This window comes from Myodes glareolus, chromosome 11 (genome assembly GCF_982192425.1).
Source record: "Myodes glareolus chromosome 11, mMyoGla1.1, whole genome shotgun sequence".
Taxonomy (NCBI): domain Eukaryota; kingdom Metazoa; phylum Chordata; class Mammalia; order Rodentia; family Cricetidae; genus Myodes; species Myodes glareolus.
The window spans coordinates 89,535,518-89,559,409 of record NC_142036.1 but is presented as its reverse complement, the minus strand read 5'-3'; the positions used below and the strand labels follow the sequence as shown (position 1 = coordinate 89,559,409).

The 23,892-nt window shown below is 39.0% G+C and overlaps 1 protein-coding gene across 1 annotated transcript in view; it reads left to right on the top strand.

Moving 5' to 3' along the window:
• The window catches only part of Cog5 (component of oligomeric golgi complex 5), a 266,865-nt gene that overhangs the window by 222,816 nt on the left and 20,157 nt on the right, over positions 1–23,892 (top strand). Inside the window, exons 15-19 of the mRNA XM_048415841.3 lie at positions 4,113–4,223; positions 5,079–5,141; positions 15,085–15,188; positions 18,050–18,287; positions 23,385–23,461. Of these exons, the coding sequence (XP_048271798.2) occupies positions 4,113–4,223; positions 5,079–5,141; positions 15,085–15,188; positions 18,050–18,287; positions 23,385–23,461 (593 nt within the window). The remainder of the gene's footprint in view (positions 1–4,112; positions 4,224–5,078; positions 5,142–15,084; positions 15,189–18,049; positions 18,288–23,384; positions 23,462–23,892) is intronic.

The following is a 23,892-nucleotide window of genomic DNA, read 5'->3' as shown; positions in this document are numbered from 1 at the left end:
TGCCTGTATCTCTAAGATAAAGTCTATTTGATCATGGTGGATGATCTTTTTTATATATTCTTGGATTTGGTTTGTAAATATTTTATTGAGAATTTTTGGATCTGTTCATAAGGGAAACTGTTCTGTAATTCTCTTTCTTTGTTGATTCTTTTTGTGGCTTGGATATCATGGTAACTGTGGCCTCATAAAATGAACTGAACACGTGCCTTCTGTTTCTACTTTTGGGAATAATTTAAGGAATATTTATTTGCATTAAGTCTTCTTTAAAATCTAGTATAATTCTGCACTAAAATCATCTGGCCCTGGCCTTATTTTGACTGGGAGACTCTTAATATGTGCTTCTATTTCACTGGGGGTTATATATCCAATTAAATTGCCTATCTGGTTTTTATTTAACTTTGGTAAGTGATATGTATAGAGAAAATTATTAACTTCCTTTATATTTTTCAATTTGATAGAGTACAGGGTTTTGAAGTATGTCTTTCTGCTTCTCTGAATTTCCTTGGTGTCTGTTGTTATGGCCCCCTTTTCATCTCTAACTGTATAATTTGAGTCTTCTCTCTCCTCCTGTTAATTTGCATAAGGATTTGTCAATCTTACTGATTTTTCTCAAAGAACCAACTTTTTGTTTCATTGATTCTTTGTAGTGTTGTTGTTCTTTCTGTTTTGTTGATTTGAGCCCTGAGTTTATTTCTCACTGTCTAACTTCTTCTTTTGTGTGATTTTTTTTCTTTTTGTTCTACAGCTTTCAGGTGTGCCATTAAGGTACTAATATGAGATTGCTCCAATATTTTTTATTACTAATATTTTTAATTAAATAATTTTTTTCATTTTACATATCAGCCCCAGTTCTCCCTCCCTCCTCTTCTCTTGCCATCCCCCCACTTTCAGCTATTCCACCCCCCATTCACTCAAAGGGGATAAGACCTCCCTTGGGGAGTCAACAAGATCTGGGCATATCAAGTTGAAGCGGAACCAAGCCCTTCCTATATCAAGTCTGAGCAAGGTATCCCACATAGAGAATGGGCTCCAAAAAGCCAGTTCATGCACCCAGGATAAGTCCTGGTCCCACTACCAGGCCTCCCTGCAACAGATCAAGCCACATAACTCTCACCCGCATTCAGAGTGCTTAGTTTGATCCCAGAAAGGTTCCCCAGTTTTCATTCCAGAGTCTGTGAGCCCCCACTAGCTCTGGTCAGCTGTCTCTGTTATTTTAACAATCATGTTCTTGACTCTACCCCTTGCTCATATGATTCTCCCTCTCTTCAACTGAACTCTGAGAGCTGAGCCCAGTGCTTGACTGTGGATTATGTGTCTGCTTCCATCAGTTACTAGATGTAGGTTCTATGATGACAATTAGGGTAGTCACTAATCTGATTACAGGGGCAGAGCACTTTAGGCACCCTGTCTACTATTGCTAAGAGTCTTATCTGGGGTCATCCTTGTGGACACTGGGACAGTGAGGAAGAGGTGAAGAGTAGGAAAGTTGTGAAGGGATAGCCCAGAGCCAGAGGACACAGTGACCTTTGTTATCATTCCTAAAGAGGAATGATAATAGGGCTTGTGCCACGAGGGGCACCCTAGACCTTGGCAGATCTCCTTGGGTGAGAGACAGACAGATAAGTAGATACACCACGCAGAGAGAGCTAGGGTATAGAGTTTATTTAGTGGGTTCTGGAGGGGAAAGGGTGGAATGGGAGAAGTGGGGGAGAAGAGAGAGAAACCAAAGCTGAAGGACAGAGAGAGGGGTGGGGCAGAACAAGCTTGTGGGCTGGAGAGGAGGTGGAGGTGAGCAGGGCTTGTCTCTTAAAGGGACAGGGTACCCATGACAGGCCAGCAGATTAAGATATGCTTTAGGCCATTTGACTAAGCAATTCCAGTGTCCAGTTTGGTGGCTTTCAGTATATTCACACCCTGGTTCACCCCATAAAAAGTGCTTATGCCCACTTATCCCTCACTTCAGTGCAACTAACAATCTCATTTTTGTGGATTTTTCCTATGTATATAATCATTTATTATATGATATATTGTGAGTGGCTTCTCCCACTTAAAATGTTTTCAGGATTCCTCCATGATAAGCCGTGTATCCGAACTTTGTTCCTTTTCTGTTGTCAAATAATGTTGATTGTCTGCATATTCACTTTATTTATACATTGGTTGATATTTGATTGTTTTTCTTTAGATTATTTTATGAATGAAATTCCTATGAACATGTGATTGTGTGCATACATCTGAAAGAATATACATGTTAATTTCTCTTGTATGTAACTAGGGTTTAATGACCAGGTTACAACGTTAGATTTGTATTCACTTTTGAGAAACTGCTAGAATATTCCCAAATTGGTTACTCTATTTTATACCCCATGAGCAATTTTGAGCATTCATTTTCTCCAGACCCTGGCCAACGTGTGATTGTGTATTATTCTGTATAGCTTCCTAGTGGATTTGAAGTGGGCTTCTATAGCTACGAAACTTTACAAAATGACCAACCCTCATTAATGAAAGGAGTGCCACAATGATCTGGCAGTGAATCTGAGAGTACAGAGAGATTCGATTTTAAAGATTGTGCAACTCCAGGTCATCACTTTTCTTTTTTCAGACAAGTTCTGCTGGCCTTTTGCTCCTGAGCAGAAGTCCTCCCCCTGCCTTAGCACCCAAGCTGAGACTGTAAGCATGTACCACTGTGCCCTGAAGCTTGTGACTTACATACCCATTTTAGTGAGATTCCTATTTAGCATAAGCTCCTTCCCCCAACTTTGCTCTTGCCATTCCACTTCCCAGGTGTCCTCCCAGGACCATTCCCCACCTGCACTGCACTGAGCCCTCTCTGGCAAGACTGGTGCTTTAGACTGGGATTTTTTTACTCTTCTGAGTGCTGATAGTTTTCTGACATAGTTACTATAGGAAAAGAGGATTCTCCCTCCCCCACTTCACATACTTAACATACTTAACTTCACGTGACTGTTTTAGAACACAATCTGTTTTCAGGTTAGAAATATGCCCTTGCTGTAAGTCAAAATAAATGAATTCTTTAACCTGGTGTCAAGAGGTCTTAGGTTGACTTCATAACTTGTTTGATGGGTTACAACTTTAACAAAGTAGCGTTGCCTTTTTAAAAATTAAAATTGCTAAAGCTTTTTAAAATTCTGTTTTATTACAAATTGAAATTGAAAAAGTAGAAGTTGAATTTAATATTGAGTGTGTGTGTATATATATACATATATATATATATATGAATATTTATCAAAAGAAATGATAAGGAAAAAGTAGCATTTGCTTTCTTGTGGTTCATTTAGATTATAGTGCTCTGTCTCCTAAGAAGCCTGGGTTCCATATACTAGAGGTCTGTGCCATCTCTGCAGTAAGCTGTGTTATGTCCTGGTCAGGTTTGCCTTGGATAATAGTGTTATAGAGAATTCAGTTTTAATGGGATCAGCGTGAGAATGGTTGGTGCATTTTTTTTTTCTTAGTCCTAAACTGTAACTGACAGAGATTAATCTAATAAGGTAGTCCATATCTTTTCCCCTAAAACTATGTATTTAGAAGTAAATATCAGGAAGGGGAAACTTTAATATTATTTTTATCACCCGATCACATATAATATAATCATGGGCAATTTCTTTTTAAAAGGCTATGAAGAATAAGATGATTATTATTTCTTTCTAACTCATTTCCATGGAGTATTAAGATGACTGTGAAATGTATATAAAAGGTTTTTCTCCTGTCTCTCCTTACTTTTAAAATTGTTACTTAAGTGTTTGAATTCAGAAAAGCATATTGACAGTTGTCAGTGTTATTGAGGTGACTCTAAAGTGTGTCAGATGACAAGGCACGCAGGGTGCAGGGAGGGCATTTGAAGCACGCACGCCTCAAGGGTCCATCAACCATGAGTCTTAAAAGAGATGGTCTTCAGAAGACTAATTGAAGTAAACATTCAGGTGTTGTCTTTATGGAGATTTCTTGTACCTGAAGTTCAAAGTTTTATTTAATGTGACCTGAATGCTTCCATTGAACAGTCTCTCTGTCAGCAGGATATGCATGTCCTCCTAGTTAAAAAAAATAAAGATACATTCTGTCATCTTAGTATGTCTTTATATGTTGAATTCTTACAGCTCTCTACTCAAGGAGATGCAAGCCAGGTGATTGGGCCTCTCACTGAAGGACAGAAGAGAAATGTAGGCGTGGTGAATTCCCTCTTTAAGTTGCACCAAGCAGTCACGAAGGTAACCTTTATCTTTATTTTTCAAAGATTAATATTTAGAAGACCCAAGGGATGCTGAACCTCTAAGCCAGGTTTGGAGGCGTGTGCGTATAATCGCGTATGCATATACTAAGCCCTTGGTGGCTAAGGCTGAAGCATCAGGAAGTAGGCAGTGTGAGCTACATAGCAAGACCCTTTCAACAAACAGAACAAGAGAGAAAAGGAAGAACCACAGCAACAGCATAGAAACAAGCTCTTTAGCATTGATTTTCATGTGCAATCTTATATTTTTGGGTGTTTTTTTTTTTAAAGTTCTTTTATCTGTTTGTACTTCTAAAACATGTATTTCATATATTAAATGAAAGATATTCTAAAGAATTAACAGTAGGCTTTAGAAACATAAGATGAGAAGATACGTTCCAGGGTCCACATCCCACTTCCTTTAGTCATTTCTCTGTTGTACCAGAGGCCGTTAGTATGGTTCTAGTCAACCTAATTTAAATGTCCTTATTGATATTTATATTGATTTCTGGAAATGCAAACATCTGAATTTTATATGTGTAAACAGTAACCTAAAGAAAAGTGAATATTTTTAAAGAAATAAGTAAATATACCCCTCTTGTGACCTTTATCTTATCAGTAAAAGTGAATACCTATGATCCCCCTATGAAATGTCTGCTTTGTACATGAAAGTTTTCAATGAATTCATTTTTAAAGTAAGTATGAGATATTATTATTATTATTATTATTATTATTACAAAATAGTACTAAAATTTTAATGTATCTTCTGGGAAGTTTTGTCATATTAAAGTCAAAATTAGTGTTTACAAAAATAAATGACTTAAATAAAATTGTAACTGCATCAAAACTGTTGTAGGTGGTTGCCAGTCAGAGTGCCTTCCCGTCAGCAGCCGAGCAAACTATAGTGTCAGCCCTAAAGGTCAGTAGATTTAATCTAACTTTATAGATATCAAAGTGGTTTTAAAGTTATTTGTCTGAATAGAAGATAATTTCGGAATAATTCAATATGATCTATATATATCCAACGTAGCACTTGTTAATTATTCTGGAGAAGAGATACATATGTGTTTGTTTTTTCCCAGAATTCAAAAAAAAGAAATGTGTTCTTTTGTTCCCACAACCCAGATCCAGTCCCAAATGTCAGGAATACCAAGACTTAGAAATCCTGCTTTTGTAGGAAAATTTAAAGTTAGGGTATATTTTTATTTTAACACATACCAAGAGAAAATAACTCTTTTCTAGTACTTGGGGAGTTAGGGATTCTTTTTATTTTGAAATAGTGTCTTACTGTGTAGTTCTGGCTGTCCTTGGCATCACAGTGTAGATCAGGCCGGCTTTGAACTCCTCCCAGTGCCAAGACTAAAGGTGTGTGCCACCAGGGCTAGCTTTAAAGAAGGTTAGTAGACATTAATTTCTGTGTGAGATTCAGAGGTTTAAGTACATAGAGTAGAAAACTCTTTAAAATCAATCAAAATCACCATTTTTATGACAGTAATAGACTTGCCAGACACATGTACAGACAAGCACTTAAATAATACGGTCATGGGGGCTGGAAAGATGGCCCAGCAGTTAAGAGTGTTGGCTGCTCTTCCAGAGGTCCTGAGTTCAATTCCCAGCAACCACATGGTGGCTTACAACCATCTGTAATGAGAGCTGGTGCCCTCTTCTAGCCTGCAGGCAAACATGCAGACAGAACACTGTATTTATTACGTATACATAATAAATAAATCTTTAAAAAAAATAATACGGTCACCTTCAAATTATATAATATTATACCCATTTTGGCCGGGTGGTGGTTGAGCACACCTATAATGCCATCTTTCGGGAGGCAGAGGCAGGTGGATCTCTGTGAGTTCGAGACCAGCTTGTTCCAGGACAGGCTCCAAAGCTACAGAGAAATCCTGCCTTGAAAAAATAAATAAATTTTACCCATTTTGTATTAGAAACAAACAAAAATCAGAGTCATAGACCTGTTAAACACAGATCTTTGTAGCCCAGAAGGTGTACTTTGCCATCTTGACTCATTCATTATGTCATAATTACTAACTGATGCCCTGTTAACAGACTCTGAAACCAAACAACCTGTGCACCCCATCTCAGCTATCTAATGGGCTATGATCTTAGTCATATTAATATGCTTTCCTTGCCTTAGTTAACAGATTTATAAAATATTACAGATATAAATATATAGATATAAAATGTTAGATTGGATTTAGATCATGAAGAAAGAGTTTAAAAAATGATGAAGAGATGAAAGTCTGCAAATAGACATCAGGACAAATGCATTCAAAGAGGAGTTGAATAAAGAAGAACATTGGGAAAATGTGTCACAAGTCTTAAAGGAAAGGGAAAATTTGGAAACCACATATAGTTCATAGATTCTTAGGGCCAAATAGGTAGTAGTAGTGTACTGACATACATTCATGTGTGCACAGATGTGATGTGTTGAGAATGAGAGAAGACACCTGCATATTTTTCTGTCCTCCTATTCCCATGATGTTTATCTCATTACTAAATATTGTGGAAACTGCCATAGTAAAGCAATTATTTTTAGTAAAAATTTTTAAAATTATTGACTGTCAAACATAATTCTTGGATGCCAGCAGGGAACAGATGATTGTCATTTCTCTTCAGCACACCATCCTGTATCTTCTCATGAGAGCTAGCTAACATTTTGTTTTGTTTTTGGAGACATACCTTCTTTAGAGCCTGTCCTGGCACTTACTCTGTAGACCAGGCGGGCCTCAAACTCAGAGATCCACCTGCTTCTGCCTCCCAAGTGCTGGATTAAAGGTGTGTGTAAGTAACATTTTTTTAATAAACACAGAGTCACTGCATTCTAACAAGCACAGGGCTAAATAACATTAAATCACTTTGGCACAATTATTCTGATCTATTTTTAGTGAGTTTGCCTCATAGTGTAGATAGTGACTATGTTGCTGGGTTTATATATGGCAGTGCTTCACATCTCTTTTGTGTGGGTTTGATGTTCTCTAAGAGACTATTCCAGATTGTTGAGGCTCTGATATTTTTATAATCATAGCTATTTTTAGGAAAATCCTTTTTAAAATGTATAACATACTTCCTTAGTTTGTAGAGAGCATATGGAATATAGCATGATCTCCTTTTGTTTTCTTTGGTAATTATTTATCCATGTCTGTCTTTGATACGCTGGCAGTCCCCAATATGCTTTCTGTTGCCTTCTTTCTTATTGTCCTATGTGGAAGCCTCACCCAGTTATGAAAAGAGTTTTATTTCTTCCTTTTTGGTAATTCTGCTGTTTCCCACACCCTAGTTCTCTAGGTATGACCACTAATCATGTACTGAATAGAACTGGGCTCCCCTAATTGATTCCTGACCTAAAAGATTCATTTTACTATTTTTAGTGTAGTAATAGCTGTAAGATTTGTAATGTCATGATGCTACTTTACAGTTTTTCATAGATGGCCTTTGCCAAATGAACAAATTCTCATATATTCCTACTTTACTGGGACTTTTAAATAATCTTTTCTTAAACAATTAAATTAATAGTGCAGTTTTGTCCCTTTATTCTATTAATAAAATTCATTACAGTAATTTACTCTAAACCTCATGTAAAACACTTGTCTTAATGTATTATCCTTGTTATGTGTTCCTGGGTTTGGTTTACCTGATTTTTGTTGAATGCTTATATCTCTGTCCATAAAGGATGGTATTATATAATTTTCTTTATCATTACCTTATTCTTTTATCAACTTAATATTGGTCTCAGTAAATACTTAAAAGGCTTTTATATTGTGTGACCTTTTATTCCAATAATAGTTTCATTATTGAAGCCATCTGAGGTGTACTTTTCTTTGTAGGAAGGTTTATGACTACAGGTTTATCCGTTTAGTAGATAAATGACTATTTGGGTTATTTATTTACCTTGGAATGAGTTTTGAACTTTGACTTGCCAGGAATTTATCTATGCATCTACATCATCTAACTTGTCCGCAAAATGTGCCTAAGAGTCACTTGCTGTCCTTTAATATTGTAGGACTCTTAATGACAGCCTCTCTTTTACTTTTATATTGTTGATATGCATTCTCTTTTATTACTAATCTAGTTGGGGTTTTACCAACTTTATTAATCTTTTAAATTACCAAAAAATCATGCAGTGCTCATGGAGCCCAGAAGAGGTTGTGAGGTCCTCCAGAACTCGGGTTACAGACAGTTGTGAGCTGCCATGTGAGTGCTGGGAGTCAGACTGAGGTCTTCTGGAAGAGCAGCTCTAGCATATTCTTTGAAATTTAGTTGGTCTTGAGTCTTGTTTTCTGACTTAGAGTTTACGCGTCTCTGTGTGTTGTATTTTGAATGGGTGGAGGGATCAAATTAAATGTAGGTTTTCTAACTTGGAATGTGGTTTATTTATAAATGAACTCTGTGTTCATGTTAGTAATTTATTTGTTAAGTGTAGTGTCATTCAAATGATAGGCGCTAGATGGGCTGTGGCAGACCCTAGGATCCCCCAGGCGGGTGAGAGGCAGACTGGCCATGCAGACCAAGCTCACAAAGAGGGTTTTCATTTCATGACAGGGAATGGGAAGGCGGGGAAGGGGAAGGAGGAGACCAGCCTCTAGGGACAGGAGCAGCGGAGAGAAGAGAGAGGCCAAAAGGCCTGCCAGCCTCTTGAGAGGAAAGAGAAAACTGCAATGGGCGGAGCTGTGTACAGAGCCTTTAGTGGCCAAACAGAGCATGAGTAGTATTTTTATCATTATTCATTATTATTATTATTATTTGCTTTATCTCACAGAGGATATTTCCTCATAATTTTGGAGTCTATGTCATTTCAGATCATCAGTTTCCTTAAGGTTTCATAAAATTTCCTAGGTTTTTGTTTTTGCATTAATTTTGAATGTATTTTGTACCTTGAATACTATTGCATAAACACAAAATTTTAAAATATTTCTTCTAAGAGTATTTATGATTTTGCCTTAATGTGAAATTAATATGGTCATACTCAGATTGTACACTATCACACCTGCCATGATTCACAACCATGCCCACATTCAGCTCACTTCTTTTCCATGAACACAAGGTCTCATGTAGCCCAGGTTGGCTTTGAATTTTCTGTGTATCCAAGATAGCCTGCAGCTGCTGGTCCTCTTGCTGTCATCTCCCAAGTTCTGAGATTATACTTAATAGTTCACTTCTTAAAATAGTATCGGCAAGACATATTTATTTTGCATGAATGGGGCTTGTGAGTCAGATGGAGACTAGTGCTGAATTTAAACGTACAATTAGACATCCCCCACCTCCCAGCTTTCTCCTTCCCATAATACCCTTCTCACACCCTAGGAGTCTAGGTTGATCCAAATTTCATTTTAGTGCCTATCACTTAGCACTTATGAGGTGAAGACAGAAATCTAAGGCCATCTTCAGTAACTAGGGAGTTCAGCTAGTCTGTACTATATGAGACTGTCTCAAAACAGCATTATTATAATTTGTCTCCCAGAAACACTCTTCCCTGTCAATGACACAGAGAAACTGAAAAATAAAAGCAATAGTATGTCAAGTAAGCTGACATAGTGGTTCTGTTTGGTATAACAGACTTCAAGTCAAGATTTGAAAAGGTAAAGAAGGCCATAGCACATTAATAAAACCATACTGCCTTGATAAGATATAACAATTGTAAACATATGCACCAAAGCTTGGGACTTTCAGCTTCATAACAAATACTTAGGGACATAAAAGTCAAATAATTGGTCCTAAAACAATTTTTCATCAATAGATATAGGTCATCAAGAAAAAAAATCCACAAAGAAACAATAATATTTCATGAAATGCAAAGTATCATTAGAGAACTCTGAAAATCCAAAATGGAGAATAATCTAGGAGAAATTAATAAATTTGTAGGTACATATAACTTATTGAAATTAAGTAAAAAGAATATAAATAACTTAAACAGGTCCATAACAATCAACAAGATTGAAGCAGTAATAGTTTACCAACAAAGAAACTCTAAGAGCTACAGGTTCACACCTGAATTTCATCAGATCTGTAAAGATCTAACATCAACAGCCCTCAAACTTTCTGTAAAATAGAAGCTGAAAGGACACTACCAAATTCTTTCTGAGAAGAAATGAACTGAATAGACAATTCTCAAAAGAAGAACTAAAATGCAGTCAGATATTATCCCCTAAAAGGAATAAGTGAGGGTAAGAAGGTGTGTGTGAAAATGACTAAACTTTAGTATATGTATGAATGAAATTTTCAAATAATTAAAAGAATATAAATAGCCATCCTTATATGAAAAATATACATCCTTAGCCATCAGAAAATGCAAATTAGGCCTACATTTTATTCCATCTTATTCCAATCAAAATAGTCAATGAAGAGAAATGACAACTCATACCAATGAGGATTTAGGAACAGATTAACTGTCGCACACTTACAGTTATGAATGTAAACTTTATAGCCACATATGGAGATTGATGTGCAGGTTCCCAAGAAAACTGACACTGGAACTACCATACAACTCAACTGGTGCGGGAGAATTGTCTATATTCTGTCAGATATGTTTTAAATAAATGCTAATTGGCCAGTAGGCAGGCAGGAAGTATAGGTAGGACAGGAAGTAGAGGTGGGGCAATGAGAACAGGAGTATTCTGGGAAGGAGGAAGTCCATTCCTCCCCAGTCCTACCCAGATTACGGAAGAAGCCGGATGTGATCTGCCCCGCTGAGAAAGGTACTGAGCCATGTAGCTAACATAGATGTGAATAATGGGTTAACATAAGTTATAAGAGCTAATACAAAGCCTGAGCTAATGGACTGATCAGTTTATAGCCTATGTAGACTTGTGTGTGATTTTCTTTGGGGGCTTACCGACTGTGGGAACTGGGCAGGACAGAAACCCTAATAAGCAGGCCCTCATGTTACACTCAACTATCACATTCCTACTCAATCAGGAAGCAGAGGCAGGTGGATCTCTGTGAGCTCGAGGTCAGCCTGGTCTACAGAGCTGGTTCCAGGACAGGCTTCAAAGCTGTCACGAAAAACTAAAAAAAAAAAAAAAAAAAAAAAAAAAAAAACCAAAATACTCAAACAAGTGTGAGGTAGTAAACCCCAGAGTGATGTGTGCATCCACATTCATATCTGCACCATCACCATCACCCAGACGTGGCACCAGAATTGATGCCCATCCTGATGGGAGAAGAAAGAAATGCTGCCTTATCAGCCATGAAAAAGAATGGTTTGACATTTTCAGGAAAATGGGTGGAACTGGAAAACATCAGGTCAAGAAAATAAGCCAGAGTTGAGCAAATATTGCATGTTTTCTCTTGCATATGGAATTAGAGTCAAACATACATACATATATTACATGAGAGTAGACATGGACTCCTAACGTGAGAAGAGAATCTAAAGGGATGTGCAAAAGGAACAGGAGAATAGTGGAGGTGTAAGAAAGACAAAGCATAGCATTTTTCTCATCTGCAGAATCTAGATTTAAGATATATAAATATCATTCACATGTATATATGTGTATATATATACACATATATATGTGTGTATGAGATTTTATATATTAGTGTTTTCTCACATTACAAAAAAAAATCAAATCATTTCCCCTTGGAGTCATTTAACCAAGAGGGAGTTCATCCTTGAATTTTCCACTTCATGCTCTCTGTCTTCTGCCTGTCCCATGTGTGCCTGCCTGAAGACTGTCTTGTGAATCTGTTTATCCCTGTGTCTATGTGTGCATTTTGTATGTCTGACTCTGTGTGAGAGTGGTGTCTGTTTCTGTATGTGTCTGACCTTATGTGTGTCTATCTGTTTTGTCTTTCTGTCTGTATGTGTGTCAAAGGTGTCTGTATCTGTGACAGAGGCCTTCAGTCTGTATTTATTGAAGCACCACATAGGGAATGGGGTACTTTATAGAATCTTCCTTCCTTCCTTTCCTTTGTTTTGGTTTGTCAAGACAGAATTTGTCTTTGTAACAGCCCTGGCTATATTGGAACTTGTTTTGTAGACCAAGCTAGCCTCAAACTCACAGAGATTTACCTGCCTCTGCCTCTGGAGTGCTGGGATAAAAGACATGAGCCACCACCACCTGGCCTTTATAGAAATTATTAGCAGAGTTTTACAAGTTTTAAGTCACTGGCTCCAACTGACCCAGACAACAAAAAAATTGTCAACCAATAATCGTAAATGGTTGCTTTTTACCTTTATAGTAAATTTTGGTAAATTGCTTTCAACTTCTATATTTGTTGTTTTTGGCAAATAGTAACACTGCATTATCTGGGTCAAGTGTGTGGAAAAGTACATAATTTCAGCTATGCATTAGCTTAGATTGTAAAAGTTGATTACATGGGAAATCCAAGGCATGTAAGTTGATTGTCACATTGTTTTATCAAAGGAAGGTTAAAAGGCTGAGTACACAGTAGGAGAGTGGTCTTAAGTGACTTCAAGGTCTATTGTTAACTCTGGTTGTGAAGTTCAACAAAAATTTCAGTCTCTTAAAATGTAAAAGAGATTTTCAGGATATTGCATTGCTACAGAAGACCATTTGGGAGAAGGCCAGAGACCAGTGGGAATGAGGAATGAGAAAAAGGGATCAGGATCAGAAAGTAAAACCTAGTTTCTGTCTTCTCCTGGATTTTAACCACTGACCCTTGCCCTGGCCTCACCGTGGTCCTCTGGGAGCAAGGCCATAGACTGAAGAGCCTGCCTGTCTACCCTGGAGTTCCACAGCTCTCAGAACTGCCCGAGCTGTATCTCCTACGTTCTGCAGTAGGCACTCTTGTTTTGTATTAGATGTTCCTTCTTACCCTGAGTAAGAAATGCCTTTTATAGACTATCTTCACTTTTATCCCCTGTACTTTGTGGTCACTTTGCTTTCTTTTCCCAGCATACAGCCCAGGCTCATAGGGCAGACATGTATAAAGAGCCTCAGCTGCTCCACTTGTTCACCCATGGCTTTGGAGAGTCCTCTGAATATGCCTGAGCTTCTCTATAAATGATTTCACATATAATGAAAATTGGAGAGAATAAAAACTTTTTGGAGAAGCAATAACTTATTTGTAGGTAAAATCACCTGTCTGATCAGGTCTCTCCTCTTCCTCCAAGGGCACATGCCACTCGCCATTGATCTGTGCAGTGATCTCTGGGCTTACTGACTCTCTTGGTGTTTCTCCTGTCTCAAAAACTGGTGACTAGCAAATCTAACCAAAACATCTCAGGAGGTACAAATTTAAATATCTTGTACCTACCTAATAGCTGGGTTTCAAATAGGCATTTCTAATTCTTATCCCTAACTGAATTTATCTTTTTCTTTAGTCAACTTCTTCTGCTTTTATTTGAGTCAATGATGTTACTAACTGTTAAAGAAAAAGTACATGTACTCTTAAATCTCTTCATACTTTCTAACCACCAAGCCCTGCTGACTTCATCTCCCATCTTGCTGTGTCTAATTTGTTCATTTGTCATCAGTATCTCCTGCAGCCTCACGATTGTGTTCCTGCCTCCGTCCAATCCCGTAGGCTACTATCCAGTGTGATTGTTTTCTAAATTAAATCTTGACTGTGTTTTATCACTGGGCTGCATCTTTTCCTGATCCACCCAAACTCACTCCAGCTGCATCTCTTACACTGTCAGGCTCTTGTAGTCTGTGTGTCCTGTGTCTGTTAGCTCTCAGGTGGTTTAGCATTTGGCATGTGTTCCCAGTTCCATCTTTCTGTTTCTTCCCTATTTTTCAGAGGTTCAATTCAAACAAGCACCTTTTATTTTTCATATTTTTTCAGCATGGCATGGAAGTCCCCATGTGATTCCACTGTACGCTGTTGGAAGGCTCCCATTACCCCATTACAATCCTGTTTCATCTGCATCACTAGACTGAAGACTGGGTCACACACACCTCTGTGTATATTATGCTTATTACCTTGACAAATTAAGACCTACAGGTGACATTAGAAACTTAATGAATAAGTGTCCCCCTTCCTCTTTTCTTATTGGCTTCAATTATTACGAGCCATGACCATCCATCATCAGTGATTTTAATTACCACTGAAGCATGTGTAGTATACATGCAGTTTTTGTTTGGGGGTGCTGACACGATTGTGGTTGATATTTGTACACCAAAACCAAAACCCCCAACTAAGCCCTCAGATCTTCCACAGATTAACCAGTGATTGTGCAACACTTTTCTACCTAAGCAGCATGGGTGCACTGGCGCGCAGCTCTCTCGTGTGTGCTCTAGCCTGTAGCATGTATCATGTGGTCTAACCTGTAGCAGCATCCCTGTCGTGTGCTGGTGATACTGGTCACACATTCCTCCCTGCTTCTTGGTCTCCAAACCCTGCCAGATTTTCCCAGGAGTACAAACCTTCAGTAGAAAATCACTACCATGGAATTCTTCACAGAAACCTACCTTGTGAATTGCCTGTCTGTTCCACCCTGTAGGAATCACCTGTGTTCGTACCCTATTCTTTCTGGTGAGAAGAAAAAAATCTGGTGATGTTCCGAATTTTAAGGAATTGCTTGTTTCACTTTTTTGAGAGCCAAAAAATAATGTGTTGGTTTGCTCTGAACTTTGTAAACGGACCATGTCCACTCCCTGTTGTGGCTTACGTTCTCCGAGGGATCATTTACCCACTAACCCTGTTGACAGAGTGAGATGCTTGGGGGAGTTGGAAGTGTCAATGCTGTGGTCCACGTATTTTAAGCTTTATGAGTCATAGCTCAAAGTGGTTGGGGGAGAAGCAGACTTCTGTTAGTTAGACTGTAAGTCTGACTCTGATAGACTATGAAAACTGTGAGTCAGAAATGAATCTCACTTCATTCCTAGGATTGCTTTGTGTTGGTTTCTCTGATTTTGCTCCTTTTCTTTTTTTCTCTTTGTCAGACGGTTCATGCTCTTATGGGGAATGCCATCCAGCCCTTACTGACATCAGTGGCAGATGCGGTCGAGGCCATAATCATCACCATGCATCAGGAAGATTTCTCTGGGTAAAGTGTTTCCTCAGAACTGTTACTAGTGTTCACAGCCTTAACGTTCCATTCCCTATCCCTCCCACTCTCCACTCTGCCAGCCAGGCCTTCTGCTAGCTTAGCACCTCGCCTCCTCCTTGATTGTGCATGTCATTACCATCCTCTCTGTTCTTGTCTCCATCGTCTCTCTTCTTGTTGGGACAGAACAGGTTTGTGGACTCAGCTCGGTGCTTCAGGATTGGATAGCTTTCCTTCCTTCTCACAGATGTCCTCCGCTTTGTCTGTGTGATCCCCAGCATAGTCGTGATAGTCCTTTTGGGGACTCATCTGAATCCTGCCCTGGCTTTGGGAGCAAGCTCTCTCTCAGCTCTCTAAGACTCCTGTTCCTCTTAGAGTCCTAATAGTGCCTTATGTAAGGAGAGCCTACCTAATGAAAGTTTGCATAGGGAAAGGAGGCAGTGAGAGAAGGGCCCTGGATCTTTGCAGGAATGACTGAGTCCTTCTAAGGCTATGGTTCTCGACATATGGGTCACGGCCGTTCTGCAGGCTGAAATGATTATTTCACAGGCTAAGACAATCGGAAAACACAGATGTTTACATTGCAATTCATAACAGTATCAAAATTAGTTATGAAGTAGCAACAAAAATAATTTTATGGTTTGAGCCCCCACCGTATGGGGAGCTTGTTAAAGGGTCACAGAATTAGGAAGGTTGAGAACCGCTGGCCTAAGCAAAGACTGTGTGTGGGGCTGGTGATGTGAAGACACACAGCTCCTAATTCTCAGTCATGTGTGTTCATCCCCACTTCAGCCTCAGCTTCTGCATAGCTCTGTTCTCTTTGGAAGACCCTGGAATGTCTGCACAGCTTTTCGAGTACCTGCTATTCAGGGCTTTAGAGTGATTTGGAGAACTGATCTTTAGTAGCCAAGTATACTTGTATTCTAGTAAATTTAAATCAAACTTTAATCCTCAATGAGATTTGTTGATATGTAACTCCAATTTCATCTGAAGTATAATTTCACTTACGCTAACACATGCTTCTGGAATTTGTTCCAATATATTACTCTCTATGAACACACTCCTCCAGAAGAATATGGAGATTTTATGATGTTTTGGATAAAGTATGAAAAAATCTGAGAGGCCAAGTGGATTTGGCCTTCATGTGAGACTCATCTCAGCTTTAGGAACATACGTAAGCTGAGAAGAGGATAAGAAGATGGTCTATAGAGTGGAAACCAGAAGAGAACAGGGACAGGTGTAGTTAATTAAAATGGGTTTTAAGTCAAAAATTGTAAAATGCGACTCAGAGATCATTATAAAATGATTAAAGGGGTCAATCCTTTAACTGGATATAATATTTAAAAAAATATATGTGCATCTGCTATCAGAGCACCTAAATATAAACAGATATTTTAAGAATCCGATTGCTATAAAACAGATGAACCTGGAAGACATACTTTATAAAAATAAGCCAGACAGGAACCAAATACTTCATGTTCTCATTTATCTGAAGTGATAAAATTAGACAGTAGAATAGTGATTACTGGGGCTTGGAAGTTGGGGTAATACATTGATATTGGTCAAATGGTATAAAGATAACTGGATAGGAGGAATAAATAAGAATTTACTGTAACTAATGTGTTTATTCGATTTTTTAATCTTTCCACATTGTATACGTATGTTACTGTATATCAATATATAGCACAATTATATGTGTTTACTGTTCATCCAGTAAATAAGTAAAAAAAATATGAAAATACATTATTTTTTGCTACTTAGCCCGTTATACTGGTGCCTGAATAAAAGTAGGCCCTGTAGTGACCTGAGTCTGACAAAGTCAAACGCGTGTGGCACTGCCATCACTGACCAGGACTCCTCTGCTCAGGCAGCCTTCCACCCTGGCCTGATTCAGCGTGGACACGCTGTGGTGGATTAGGAAAGTCTTTTCTACGTTGTGCACTCTTCATGGTGGGAGGGAAGCCTGTTTTCCCTGTTCCACCGTTGCCTCGCTCGAAGGTCGTCAAGTTCACTTTGTTCCTCTCCTCAAGGACCTTAGTCCTGTCTGTTGTTCATCGCTAGACCATCACCATTTCCTCTGCATCATTCTCAGAATTTGGAAACATCTCCTTTGCTTTTTGGAAAAGATTCAGCATTATGTAGTCAGTGATCTCATCTATTAACTAGGATCAGGTGATTTCTAATTTTGGTCTAACTCCTCCCTATAAATATTTCATATTCTTTGAATATATTCTTTAAAGGGCAGTTGTAAACATTTATAAGTTATAAATAGTATATCATGGAGCACAGCTGGTATCATCTGCGGTTCCAAATTAAAGCCTTTCCAAACATCCTCATCTGGAGGGAAAAAATTGCATGCTGCATATTGTTACACAACCGATCCCTCTGTCACGGTGCTGTCATTGGACTGATGTGATCAACTGAGAGAGCAGAGTTTGCCACCAAGCAGTTTCTGCCCTTGCAAAGTGCAAAATGTCGTTTCAGAATCTGTTATTGACGTATTTACTTACCGGGCAAAACATGGAAGTGGATAGCGAGCTGGGAGCTGGGTTAAACCTTGAAAGGCCAGTGTGATTCATCTAAGACAGATAGCTGTCTTTTATTCTTAATAATCTTTTAAGTCAGTGTTTGCTGAAATTCCTTCAGTAATCCTCATAGGTTCTAAACACAAAGTTGAGAATATAATTTAAGCTTTGTTTTACATTCTTTAGCACTTACCAAAACAAAACAAAGCAAAACGGTGTCTTTATACCATTAATGGGAAAAATTGCACAGGACTGAAATAATAACCAGAGATGAAAATATACAAGATTGTAGTTTTGTGAATTAATGCTGAAAATGGCTTTTTTTTTCTTTTATAGGTCATTACCCAGCTCAGGAAAGCCTGATGTTCCTTGTTCTCTGTACATGAGAGAGCTACAAGGCTTCACTGCCAGAGTTATGAATGACTACTTTAAGCACTTTGAATGTCTGGATTTTGTCTTTGACAACACTGAAGCTATTGCCCAAAGAGCCATTGAACTTTTTATCCGCAACGCCAGTCTCGTAAGACCTCTTGGTGAAGGTGGAAAAATGCGACTTGCTACTGATTTTGCGCAGGTAAGGTGATGCATTGCTCCAAGGATTTGAGCCTCACTGTCAATCTATTATGTAAAAAAAAAATATCTAAAACGCCAGTATCTTAGCTATTTATGCAGCAAAAGAGAAAAGAAAAGCCACTTAAAATTAATTGGCTACACAGAAGAGTTTTAAAATATTTTAACAGTTTTATTTTTGCTCTTTCTTTTTTACAAAATTATCATCCCTCATCTTTGATCCTTCAGGATTAAGGCAGATGTCTTATGCCACAGTAAAACAGCAGTTCAGTCCTTCCTGTCTTATCATCCAATAAAGCCATAACAGTAACTGATTGATTTTGCTAAAAATGATGGAGCAACGAGCTGCCTTTTCAAACAGCCAGAAAGGAACAGCATGTTGGAAGAACTCTAGCCCATCAGTGGTCTTCTAGAGAGCGTCTCTGTCTGCTCAGTGAGATGAGCAGGCTGCCTGGCAGATACGGTCTGATTAATTGGACTCTCCACTAAATACAATACCCTTTACCTCTGTGATTAGCCTCAAAATTACTCAAGCTATATGATTTTCCCCCATTACCTTTCAGTAATCAGAGGCAAAGAAAAAACAGTCTAAGCACCCGGTTTCCTTAGAAGATTCAGAAACTGTTGATTCTCTTTTATATGTTAAGGGTGAATCCATTTCTTAAACCCTTTCAAAACTGTTAGCTTTACTAATTTAATTAGTTACTCCAATGGAGTCTTCATATTAGTCTGCCAGATCCTCCTTGCTTATAAAGATAAATACTAATGTCAGTGTGTGTCTGGGAGAGGACCTGGGCTGCCTGTTCAGGGTGTTGACTGCCAGATGCTCCCACACCCTAGCGCATTTACAACACAAACAGCTGACAAAAGCCCGGCTTTCAGAAACTATTCTCTTTGCTTATAATAATCCAGCAGTTAGTTATTTTCACCCCCAAAATGATGTCTGTGAACCTATTAGGCCATACAGAAATAATCTTCCTTTGGGAATGGTCCCTTTAGTAGCCACATGTGAGAACAGACATAATTAAATGCTCCTATTAATTTGTCTTAACTTTGTCCATTTTTGCTGCCTTCATTTCTGTCTGTGACAACGACTTTATTGAAGCAGTTGTGTCAATGTGTCCGACAACCTATCATATTCCTTAAAAATATCGTGTGTAAGCTGTTCTCCAGTGGGTCTCCCCCTTTTCCCCTCTCCTCCTCGGGTTTGTTTTTCTTTCTGTCCTCCTCCCTGCTAGGTTCCCTCCCCCACCATCTCATTTGCATTCTTCTCCAGCTGGCTCTTGAGTCACTTTCCTGGAGGCAGCACTTCAAGTCCAATTAGAGTGGCGGCTGAGCAGGCTCTGGCCAGAAGGAGAGTGCTGTCGGAGAGAGGCTTGCTGTTGGAGGGTTTATTTTAATGACTGTGTTCTCTTGAAAGATGGCAAGTCTTGTCCTTTACAGCACCCTACTGCAGCTAGTACCCAGAGTACAGAGCTCAGAGGTGGGGTGAGCTTCCACTTCCCAAAGCTGTAGCCCTCAGAATTATATTTACATCCCTCTTAGCCTGGCTCAGATCTCAGCCACAGTGCAGAAAAGAGACGCTGAAGCGCCCTATTTGTGACCAATAGTGTTAGCAAACATTCCCCAAAGTCCTGTTTGGTTGGAAGTGTTTTGTCTGGGTTAGTCCAAATAATAACATTTCTCTGAAATTTGTATGCCTGACAGGCATCAGCTGGGGACTGTAACCTTTTAAGTGGTCATTATTAAAAAGCCAATCAAGTTGTAATCACAATTAAACATGGCCACTGAGGTTACTAGAATCCAGACCACACAATTCTCTGTGGGGTTTGGCAAGGGTTCTTGTGATTAAAGTCCCTGCAGGGTAGCCATAAGCAGAGCTCAAGAAAGGATCAGTAGAAAGAATTTGGAAAGATTGTGACATGATGTTTAGATGTAAAGACAAATAATGAAGCATTTTAAGAATTCTCCAGAGCGTCCTGAGTGCCTCAGGAGCACCTGTGCAGAGAAAGCACAGTTGCAGGGTGCCATCTGGAGGGCTCATAGAGAGGGAAGTGCCCAACACAAGGCCAGTGAAGAACTAGGTCAGGAGCATGAGGTGGCTTCCTACAGGTAATTAATTTCCTGCTGGGACCACATGGCTTCTGTGTCTACACTAATCACACAGCAGTTCAAAAAGCCCTGCACTTGTCCAAGGCCCCCAGGGTTCTGCTGACTCCCACTCATGGCAGATTTGCCCGCGGTGCAGACTGCAGCTCTATCTCCCCCTCCACCTCGCTTTTCTCTTTTTCTCTGAGGGAAAGGACAGCTATTGAAGTTGGAATTAAATTATTTAGTGGTACTCCTAGCGATTCTATTTATAAATTTTCTGCCGCCTATTTTATCTTTCTCACATTGCCCAAAAATGTAAAGTTAGAAAAGAAAGCAAATTTCTCATTTGGTTCTGATTTCTCTTACCTTTTCTTATCTTGAACATTGTCAGGGCAAGAATGCCCCTGACACATCTAGATGAGCCCTGTGGTTAACAATGCCAGGTGGGCAGGGAGCAGCCTAGGTGCCCATCTGGAGCTCTGCAGACTCCTCCAGCAGAACACTCCCATTTTAAACATGAACTTTATTGTTTAAAGGGAAATAATTTCTCAGTCTCCTCGGGGTCCCTTTTTGATTAAAAATTCATCTTACATTTAACCTTTTGAAGGTGCCCTGTATTGTAGAAATCTTCTGTGTTCACAACCATTTTAGGTGATGACGATCTTTCATATAGGAACTTTGCCACAGCTATTTAATTATTTTAGCATTTAGTCTTACTCCAGAGCTAGGTCAAAGGTTGCTTGGTTTGATCTTTGATGACACTGAACCACAAGGGTAATGGGGGAGGGGAGGAATGACCAAAATATGTCATGAAACTGTATTACAGAGTATGATGTGCTCTCCACGCGCTCAGAAGCCCTTATATGCACAGGGCAGTTAGTGGTATGGATAGAATCAGCAAGTCAGAGGCCATGCTGATTACATGTTTATTGTGCTCAATGGAAAATAGATGTTCCACTCTGAAGGAAACCAGAACTCCTGGTTTACTCACTACCCAGGGCTCAAGAACAGCCCATCGGCCCTGTCTTGTTGAGTATGTTGGTTCCCAGCTGTCGTGTTTGGCTTTTTCTTTAATTTTTTGTTTGTTTAGTCTTCTGTATTTTAGAGTTTTTCTAACCATATAATATTTTCCCCTTAAGATGTGTATGTTTATACTGAATCTTTGGTATTTATTCTGAATCTTCTGTATCAGAAGAGAGACACTGACTTGAAAACTAACACTAAAACATCTCGAGGGAGCTGCCCTGTCTCAGCACTCAGTGCAGGCAGGCACAGGCACTCTCAATGGGACTATCTTTTTGCCTAGTAATAATTGTGTGCATACTTATATACATATGTGTATTTATGTCAGTAATACAATGAACATTCAACAAAAATCATAAAGAATGCATATTTGTGGCTGCATGTAAACATTTACACATGTTTTGTGATCTTATTGAAAAGTTACATTTTTAAAAAATCCCTTTCACTAAATTTGAGAATTCTTGAAGAAAAGAATCTACTTCTAATTCTCCATCTTATCCCAACATATGGTTTGGTACCTGGCTAAGAGTAGGGATTAGAACTTGGTTTGCAAATGATTGATTAATTTGGGCTTTGTGGTCCCCATTGACAAGGAATTTTGAATAGTTTTTCATAAGGATGGTGAGCCTTGTGATGGTTCCTTCTCCTTGTGTTCCTTGTTTTGTTGTTGTTGTTTTATTTTATTTTATTCCGAGACAGGGTTTCTCTGTGTCACAGCCTAGCTGTCCTGGAACTAGCTCTTGTAGACCAGACTGGCCTCAGACTCACAGAGATTCCCCTGCCCCTGCCTCTCAAGTGCTGGGATTAAAGGCATGTGCCACCACCACCCAGCCTCCTTGTGTTTGTTTTTTTTTTTTTTTTTTTTTTTAATAAAGATACTGCACTATCAGGGGATAATGGCCTGCTCTCAACCATTTTCTTCACCATGCAGCACATTTTAGTCAGCATGGAGGACCAGTTTTCTCCGAGCCACACAGGGCAGATAATCTGCATGAGCATGCAGTAGATAAAGAACCAGGAGCCAGTCCATGTCAAGTAGGATTTCAAGTCAAAGGAGAAAAGTAAAGAGAAGTGAAACCAGCTTTTACTAGTTTTTGTATAAGGGCAGATTAAGTTGATAGTTTAAATGAGAAAAAAATTAAATACTGATAATTTCAGACATTTTAAGACTTAGTTTATGTGTTTGAGCTTTTGCCTTCATATATGTATACCCATCATATGTGTGCCTAGTACCTGCAGAGGCCAGAAGATAGTACCACTTCCCTGAAACTGGAGTTCACAGCAGTTGTGAGCTGCCATGTAGGTGCTGAGAACTGAGCTCCGATCCTCCTCTGAGTTCTTAAGCCCTGAGCTACCTGTGTCGCACCAACTTTACGACTAAGTATTTATATGTCGTGCAAGTAGAGATTATTCATTTAATTTTTGTTATTATACTAAGTAGATATTACCACCTCCATTTGACATATGGCAAAGGTAAAACTAAGAGTTAAACAACTCGTTCAGGGTCCTCTTATAGAGTGTAGTTTAGAATTCTGCCACTTTTGTGGCACAGAAATCCCCAGAACTAGACCTAAGAGGGCATTTCCAGGGAGGATTAACTGAGGGAAAGACCTAGGAGGGCATTTCCAGGGAGGACTAACTGAGGGAAAGACCTAGGAGGGCATTTCCAGGGAGGACTAACTGAGGGAAAGACCTGCCCTGGATGTAAGTCTACATCTACAACTGGGGCCAGATGAGGAGGGGTTCCCTCAGCACAGGCATTCTCTCCCTGTGTCCTGGCCACCATTGGGTGAGCAATTCTGCCCCACCAGACCTTCACCACGATGGACTGGAACCTCAGAAGTTATGAACCCACATAAGTCATTCTTTTCTTAATTGTTCATATCAGGTATTTCTCACAACAAAGGAAAACTGACCTAGAGTATGTCTCAAGTTTGACTTTCAGAGTCTGCCATGTAAAGCTGTGGTCTATCTCTTATTATTTCAGATGGAGCTGGCAGTGGGTCCACTTTGTAGAAGAGTGTCTGATTTGGGAAAGTCCTATCGAATGCTGAGGTCATTCAGGTGAGACCTAATTCTTTGTTATATGCCGTCTTACTAGCAGGTGATCCTTTCTTCCTATTGAGGTTAAGCTATATAAAATTGTCAACATTCATTTTTTACTGTAGCAGTGCATATATGAGATGACTGTCCTAAAAGATCGTGTTTAGAAAACCATGTAAGATTACATGTAATAGCTAATAACATTGGGGGGAGTTCTTTTTGAATTATAACCTGCAGGCTGAGCTGATGGGTACTTTCTAACTTCCTATTCTTACAGAAATACCAGGAAGTGCATTATAATACAGGCATTTTTTTTCTGAAAATTTTATTCATGTACATTTTTAATCCAGTCTATTTCTAAAAGTATCACATAATATAAACAAACACAACTATTGACTAAAACCAAGCTCAGTGAAGAACTTAGGGAATGAATTAGGGAGCTCAGACTGATG